Source organism: Myotis davidii, unplaced genomic scaffold (genome assembly GCF_000327345.1).
Source record: "Myotis davidii unplaced genomic scaffold, ASM32734v1 scaffold641, whole genome shotgun sequence".
In the NCBI taxonomy this organism is placed as follows: domain Eukaryota; kingdom Metazoa; phylum Chordata; class Mammalia; order Chiroptera; family Vespertilionidae; genus Myotis; species Myotis davidii.
Window position 1 is genome coordinate 2,451,652 of NW_006293232.1, and position 8,533 is coordinate 2,460,184.

General features: G+C 38.6%; 1 protein-coding gene across 2 annotated transcripts in view; it reads left to right on the forward strand.

The window, feature by feature from the left end:
- Nucleotides 1–8,533, forward strand: part of MRE11A (MRE11 homolog A, double strand break repair nuclease) — a 73,889-nt gene that overhangs the window by 49,644 nt on the left and 15,712 nt on the right. For both annotated transcript variants that reach the window (XM_006766868.2, XM_006766869.2), the window contains 2 exons: nucleotides 6,020–6,242; nucleotides 7,229–7,312. In XM_006766868.2, the coding sequence (XP_006766931.1) occupies nucleotides 6,020–6,242; nucleotides 7,229–7,312 (307 nt within the window). The remainder of the gene's footprint in view (nucleotides 1–6,019; nucleotides 6,243–7,228; nucleotides 7,313–8,533) is intronic.

Sequence of the window (8,533 nt, forward strand, 5' to 3'; positions counted from 1 at the left end):
ACCCCCCACCCTGTCTGTGTCCATTGGTTTTGCTCATATGCACGCATACAAGTCCTTTGGTTGATCTTTTACTCCCTCACACCTCGCCTTCCCTCATTGGTTGGACAGTCTGTTCGATGCTTCTATGACTCTGGTTCTATTTTGGTTCCTCAGTTTATGCCGTTCATTATATTCCACAAATGAGTGAGATCATGTGATATTTATCTTTCTCCAACTGGTTTATTTTGCTTAGCATAATGCTCTGAAACTGAATATTTTGTGTCAATCTCTTCTGACCTGCAAAATTTTTGTTGGAAAATCAGCTGACAGCCTTACGGGGCTCCCTTGCAGATAACTGATTTTGCTTTTCTCTTGCTGCTTTTAACCTTTTACATTTTAATTATGATGTGTCTTGGTGTGGGCCTCTTTGGGTTTATCTTGTTTGGGACTCTGTGCTTTCTGAACTTGTATATCTATTTCCTTTGACTGATTCATGAAGTTTTCAGTCATTATTTCTTCAAATAGGTTTTCAATATCTTGCTCTCTCTCTTCTTCTGGCAACCCCATAATTTGGATGTTGGTATGCTTGAAGTTGTTCCAGAGGCTCCTTAAATTATCTTCATATTTTTGGATTCCACTAAGTTTCTCAAAGTCTCACTAAGTTTCTCGGAGCTTTCTAGAAGATTCTTGAGTAACCTTATAACTGTGGTTTTGAACTCTATATCCAGTAGTTTGCTTTTTTCCATTTCTTTCATTTGTGACATGTTTCTTTGTCTCTGCATTTTGGCTGCTTCCCTGTGTTTGTTTACTTCCAGACCAATTGGCTGTGATGACCAGCTGTGTCAACAATGGAAGATCTGTTGCGCAGGAGACACCCTGATGGGACAGGACTTGCTTCAGTGGGGCTTTGGTGCTCACTGAATCTGCCCCTTGAGTGTGTCACTTATGGATGTGAAGAGTTGTAATCTGGTATGGTCTCACACTGACAACCGAGTACACTGGCTCTTGGATCTCGAAGGAGGTACAAAGTCAGCCAGTGCCTAGGGCCACACAGCAGGAGCTACAGAGAGATCGGCAGATTCCTCCTCTTTGTATGAGGTTTGGAAGTGCCCAGATGAGGTCCAGCTGTGAAGCAGTGCATGCTGCTGCAGTCCTGGCCTTTGCCTTATTTAGATAGCTTTGGAGCTCCCTGACCCAGCAGCAGTTTGACAGGTTTTAGGCTGAGAAATGATAGGCCATTAATATGCAAAAGCCGCTGTGCACATCTTGGGTAGGGTTGTAAATTGGGTGGGGTGGGGTCTCAGGGAGTCTCAAGGGCAGAGCAAACAGCAACGGCTGCCAGTCAGTCCTGCACCGTAGAGGTCCAACCGCTGCTGCGCGCACCTCCGTCTGGAAGAAAACTGCCCCTGCCGCGTTCCTGCCCCAATGCCAGACAGTCCAGTTTCTCCCTTTATGTATCTGGGTCCCCCAAAGTCTCGCCCAGCACTGGAGCTCAGAGCACGTGGTAGCTTGTATCTCTCCCCTGATTAAAAAGCCACACACGCAGGTGCCAGCCCCTTCCGCGCCTCCACACCTCCTACCAGTCTCAATGCTCTTTCTTCTTTATTCTTTTAATTGTAGTTCTTCCACTCAGCCAGGTTTCCCACGGTTCTGGATGATAGTTGTCATGTATTTTAGTTGTAATTTTGATATGGTTGTGGGAGGCAGCAAGTACAGGTGTTTACCTATGCCGCCATCTTGGTTTTCCTACAGTCCTTTAAAAATATAAAAAGTATTCTTAGTCTGATCCACAGTCCATAGTTTATCTGGCCTCTGTTTTCTTACATTCTATCTGAATTTGAGGCAGGGTTGATATCTTCTTTCAAGTGGTAATATCAAGTCATGTTCTTTGCCTAGAATTTTTTTTGCGGGGGAGAGGGTTAGGGCATTGGTCTTTCTCTAATTGAATTGTAAGAGTACTCTGTGCATGCTGTGTGTGTATTTGTAGCATATTTAGGGTTTTTGTCATGTAAAAGAGTATCCACCATTCCTGAGAGTTGTTTTTTTCCTTTCTTTGTTTAAATCCAGAATGAGTGATGAACTAAATGACTTTATGGCATCTGTGGAGATAAGCATCAGCGGCGGGGGGGTCCCCTACTATGTTCTGCTAATGTGGTGAATTATAATACATATCCTATTATTAACCCATCCTCAATACCACTTTGTGAACCTCCTGGTAATGGGTGTATTGGTCTTTCCATAAGCTTCTTGATGCTCTTTGTTTGCTTTAATATTCATAAGTAAGATATTGTAATTTTCTTTTTGTACATGCAATCCTTTATCAGTTTTTAATAACATGTTCTGCTGGCTTTATAAAAAGAAATTGGAAACTTTCTGTATACTCTGGGACTATTTAAATAGCAGTGGAATTATCTGTTCTTTGAAGATTTGGTAGAGTTTACTTGTGAAATTTTCTGGTTGTTTTTTTGGGAATGTAGTTCTTTTAGCAATTTTCTTTGCTAATTTTTTTTGATAATTAGTTTATTGAAGCTGTCTTTTTTTGGCTCAGTTTAGGTCATTTATTTTCTAAATTACTTAGAATTGAGCATAATATTTTATCATGATTCTTTTAATTTTTCTTGGATCTTTGTTTCCTCCATTGCATTTCTTTGCTTTAATTTAATAATTTAATGTTTTTATTTGTTCTGATATGCAGTATTTTTATTGCCATTATATTCTAGATATTATTGAATTTTAGTTTTGTTTTTCAGTTTGGAGTTAGGGGTTTTGTTTTGCTATTATTAATTTCTAATTTTATTGCATGGTTATTACTCTTTAGACTTTATTGATTTTTTTTAGCACCCATTATATATTACTTAAAACAGTTTATGGAATCTTGAAAAGTATGTTATTTTTAGAGTATATAGTTCAGCACATATCAATTAGATCTAGCTTATTAATTATGTAATTAGGTCCCCTTTTTTTCTTTTAAATCTACTTTTTTATATGTACATCTGAATCTTATTATTTGTGGTAGTTATGTTATAGAAAGTCACTGTAAACACTAAATTAGTGAACACTGAGCAATTTCTTTGAGGGGAAATACAGGATTAGGTTCCTGCCAGCCACTGGTTACAACATTTTCATCAGCTTAATAATATATAACCTTTTCATATGTGTTTCTGTTTAAAGGCACCATTTTAATATACATTCTTGACTTGTTAACATGGAACTCATGGCCAAGAGCCCTATAACTCAGGACAAAAGGGGCCACGTGCTAACCTGACATGCCTGGCAGTCTTGCAAACTCTAAGACCTAAAGTAACCACAAGGATGGTCTGAAATTAAAACTTTAACTAAAAGCAGTTATGGTGGGCAGTTAGGTCCTAGGCCAGTATCTTCATTGACAAGGTCAAACTATACCTTAACTGAGCCTATTGTCTTTTTGCATCTAAGATAACACACCTATGAAATGTCTGGGTAACTTGTAACTTCCCTTTTTCTGGACCCCTTGGGGCATAATCAAATGCTTCTGGATGCCAGGACAGAGACCATAAATTCCTACATTGTTATTGTTACCATGTTAATTGTTGACTGTTAACTATCCTGCACCCACTTAAGTAAAAGAAGTACGTGTCTATCATTTTACTTTTAATCCAATCCCAGAGGTTTCCCCACTTTGCTTTCTCCCGCCTTCCTAATCTATCACCAGTGGATTTCATGTAACCCACTTACATCTCCTCTTTCGATTGTAATGTATAAAACAAGGAGAAAAACTGCCCTTCTCCAGAGCGTTATCCCAGTCCATTGATATTCTGCTTCCCGGCAGTTGTCGATAGTTTGGCTCATATAAACTCACAAAAATACTTTACAGGTTTCAATTATTTTATGTTTACAGCAGACACTTGTTTAAAGTACAAGAGCTGAAACAAAAGGGCCGATTGTCACTTTGTTTGACTTCTTCTGTGTACCTGTATGTCAGACTTAGAATTTTCCCTACTTTGCACATGTCCATGAATGACCCTGAAAGTATCAGGAATGTAGTTTTGGGATTACAAGTAAATTTTGGCAAATAGGTGAATTTGCAAATACGGAATCCAAGAATGAGGATTGACTGTACTTCAGCTGGGATAAGAAAGATGATTTGAAATATTTTTCTACTATTTAAAAACATTTTTTGTTGTATTTTCTGAAGTTTTTTTCCTTTTGTGTTATGACATCATAAGGAGTCCTTCATGTAATGATTTGGCTGTTATTTCACGTCAGCTAAGATCATCATTATGAAGCTGTATTACTTCCCCCTCCAAACATCCACTTCCTCCTCTTTCTACCCTGCCTGCTTTGTTCTCATCTCCTCATTTAGTTCTGTCTCTCCTTATTTCATGGCCTCCCCGAGAGCTTGGAAATGCTCTAGCCACTGTAACCAGACAAACAATGGGTCTGTGCTGACTGTCACTACGTGAGCCAATTAAGCAGAGACAGGGTTGAATCATATGGGAGTGTTTATTCCAATACTGCCAGCAGCACAGGAGAGCAGCAGGTCCTCCACAAAAATCTGCTCTGCACCCCACCATAAGCAGCTGCTTATATTGGTAGAAGTACAAAAGGAAGTAGGCAAAAGGGCAAATGGGCAGTTTACAGACATGCAAAGGGCTGGGGTCTTCACAGGGCTTAGTGATCTGCAAAGCCTGGGGCCTTCAAAAGGCTGGCGAGTCTGGTTTCTGCTGCAAAGTTGTTCATCTTTCCATGATAATAGGCAGCTCCAAAAAGGGAGGAAGGGCTGCATTTCCAGGTGAGCTCCCAGGTCCCGAGTGCAGATGCAGCCAGGTTAAAATGCACCTTCTTTAATCAGAATAAAACAATCATGGTTAACAGAGCATGATTAATATTTCTTACAGTTCTAGCTGGTTCCCTAACATTCTATTCTATTTCTGCCCCTATCACCACCTCTTTTAGACCCAGAATTTATCGTTCCAAGTAAGAGAAACTGTTGTTATGGTCTCTTGATATATATAATCAATGTTGGAGAGCTCTACACTCCTAACACTCTTCTCAACTTTCTCCCTTTGCCAGGTCACATATTCACCATATCCATCAACTCTTCATAGATTTTGTATTTCAGCATTAGAACTATATTTTTATTTTAGTGAAAATGTATTGTGTTTTGTTTTTGTTCTCCTTGTTAAATTTTGTTTGGCTTCAGAGAGGAGATCAAGGCAGCATTGCTTTTATTCTACTTTTAATAAGAAAATCTGTTTTCATTTCGGCACATTTTGTTAAGTCTCAAATGTGTCTATCTAAACAGTTTATTTCCCTTCCCTTCCCTTCCCTTTCCTTCTTTTCCCTTCCCTTCCTTGTTGCTTAATCCCTTCACCATTTTTACCCACCTTGAAACCCACCTTCCCTGACAGCTGTCAGTCTGTAGACAGTTTTTTATCAAATTAAAATTTGTGGTATATTCTTGATTTTCATTCTTTCTCCAGGCTTTCAATTGCTATATTTTATTTAATTCTTGTTATACATTTATGAGATATTGCTCATGTTTTTCTGATTGCAAATGTAATATTTTAGAAAAAGTATATTGTAGAATAGTTGTAATATTTAAGAATAAGGAAGAAAGCAAAAGCATCCTAAAATTTTGTCATCCAGAAATATCAGCTATTGTTTGTGATTTTTTTCTTGTTATTTATTGAGCCCATTGTACAAGGTAGCTCAAAGGGTGACAGTCTCTTACAAATGGTGGTGTTGAATTAGGGGCATTGGCAATATGTCTCTCAGTTCTGACAGTTTAGATTCTGTGAAATTTTATCTTTCTTGGTAAACCTTTCAAGAGATCTCATTTTGCAGGTAGTATTATAAATTGATCTGACAAGTTATAGGTTATGAATCTGACTGATGGGGGAAAGAGGTTTTCTTGCTTTCTACTCGTATAAAGAGTTAGTGAAAAATAATAGCATAGACAGTTATTCAATATTAAATGTTCATTTGAATGGCCAGACTAATGACTTTTAGGATGCTGCATTATTTACTAATGTGTAACTTCTCCTTGTTATTCTCTCAGGCCATGAGTAGGGCCAGAGCCCTCAGATCTCAGGCAGAGGACTCTGCTTCCGCCTTTATGAGTGCCGATGACTTTATGAGTGTAGATTTGGCAGAACAGATGGCTGATGACTCTGATGATAGCAGCACAGCATCAGCCAGCAAAGGAAGAGGCCGAGGAAGAGGCCGAAGAGGAGGAAGAGGGCAGAATTCAGTGTCAAGAGGAGGGTCTCAGAGAGGACGAGGTTAGCACTGAGGATAGTCTTTGCACACGTTTAGACTCGGCCCTTGAGTGGGAAATATAGTACTATATTCCTGTTGGTATAAGTGAGTTACATAGTCTTCTGACAATTTATTTTGATAATGCATAAACTCAACTTTAATGTAGTTCTGACATGAACATTTTAATTAAATAAATTTTAATGGCTGTATGCACAAAGGGTTTTAATTGCTCTAAATAACGTGTTTTTTTAAAAAAGAACACTGTATTTTTCACATAGCACCTTTGGGTACATTTGATGTCTTATTTTTTTTTTTATGTGTACAAAGGAATAGTGAGGCAAATATGTGCTGTTGAGGAAAATGGCTAGCTAATGACATAGCAGCAGGAAGAAAATTCCAGATCAGAAAAATTATTTTTGTTACTGTCATAGATACAGATGCCCACCCTCAAGTGGCTTCATAAAATTTGTTTGGAAAAAACTCCACCCCAAATACAATTTGATTTCTTAAAGCAATTACTAACATTAATTGCCATCATTGTGTTTAATGTGACTTTTGTTTACTGTTGTTTTTACTATTGTCACTGAGTAGTCCAAACAATAGAATATAGTCATCCAGTGACCTCATGATGCATTATGTAAATCCATCCCTAGGAATATTTAAACATTATATTTACTACATACTTTTTCATAGGAAAAATGGATAGTACTTTAGTTAAAAATATCCAGGGAGAGAAATCTTAATGTTTTAGTGATAATCCTGATCATTTTCCTTACATTTAGAGAAATTTTTCTTAAATTTTAATTGGAAGAGTATTAGCCAGATGTGGTAGAAGTATGTAGTTTCTGAAAATTGACTGAACAAACTCTAGATGTTTCTTCTTGTATATGCCTTTGGCTTTTTAGAAGGAAGTTATGTTTTGACATAACTTTATAAAGATTTAATTTGGTGTTTCAAAAAAACCTTGGCTGCTGATGTGATTGTATGTTGACGCTCATTATTCTCACAGCAGGCACTGGTCTGCAGACTTCTACTCGAAGCAGAAATTCAAAGGCCTCTACATCAACATCTAGAAATATGTCTATTCTGGATGGTGAGTATAGATAACAAATGATTATCTAGCAGTTATTTGTAAATTTCAACAGAGGAAGACCTAAGAAACTCCCTTAGTGAATCTCATTCAGTTGTGTTGCCATCACTGGGGAGTCAGAAAGGCTATTAGAATACAGGATAAATTATACTGATTTAAAAGATCTTCACCATTGATTGGAGCTCTTGGAGAGGGTGAGCTGTATTTGTTTTTTTTCCTTTTTAAAAAGTAATTTTTTATTATTGAAAATATTACATATGTCCCCTTCTTTCTCCCATTGACCCCCTCTAGCCTGCCCCCCCACCCTGCTCCACCCTCCAGCCTGCCCCCGCACCTGGCCTTCATCACCCTATTGTCTGTGGAGAGGGTGAGCTTTAAAAAGTAATTATTATAGCCCTGACTGGTTTGACTCAGTGATTGGAGCATTGACCCATGGACTAAAGGGTCTCTGGTTCGATTCCCGGTCAAGGGCACATACCTGTTGCAGGTTCAATCCCCAGCTCCAGTTTGGGCATGTGTGGGAATCAACCAGTTGATGTGTCTCTTCACGTCAATGTTTCTCTCTCTCCCCTACTCTCCCACTTCCCCCCTCCCCTCCCTCCCTCCCACTCTCTAAAAATCAATGGAAAAAATATCCTCAGGTGAGGAAAAACAAAAACAATAACAAAAGAAAAACTTTTAAAAAAGCAATTTTTATATTTCCTTACTTTTAGACAAATGTGATTCTTTGTCTTTTATAGAAGGGTCACTAAGACAGAAAAGGTCAGTATGTCTACACTGGTCAAGAGAGAAGGAACCGCTTCCTTTTTTTTTTTAATCCTCACTTGATATGTTTGGAGAGAGGAAGGGAGAGAGAAACATTGATGTGAGAGAAACATCTATCAGATGCCTCCCACACACACTCGGACTGGCGATCGATCCCAAAACCCAGGTATGTGCCCCGACCGAGAATTGAACCCGCAACCTTTTTGATGTATAGGATGACACTCCAACCAACTGAGTCACTTGGCCAGGATGGAACTGTTTCTTTTTTTTTTTCCATGGATAGACTTTTTTTTTTAATTAAATCTTTATTGTTCAGATTATTACAGTTGTTCCTCTTTTTCCCCCCATAGCTCCCCTCCACCCAGTTCCCACCCCACCCTCTGCCCTTCCCCCTTCCGCCCCACTGTCCTCATCCATAGGTGCATGATTATTGTCCAGTCTCTTCCCACATGCCGCACA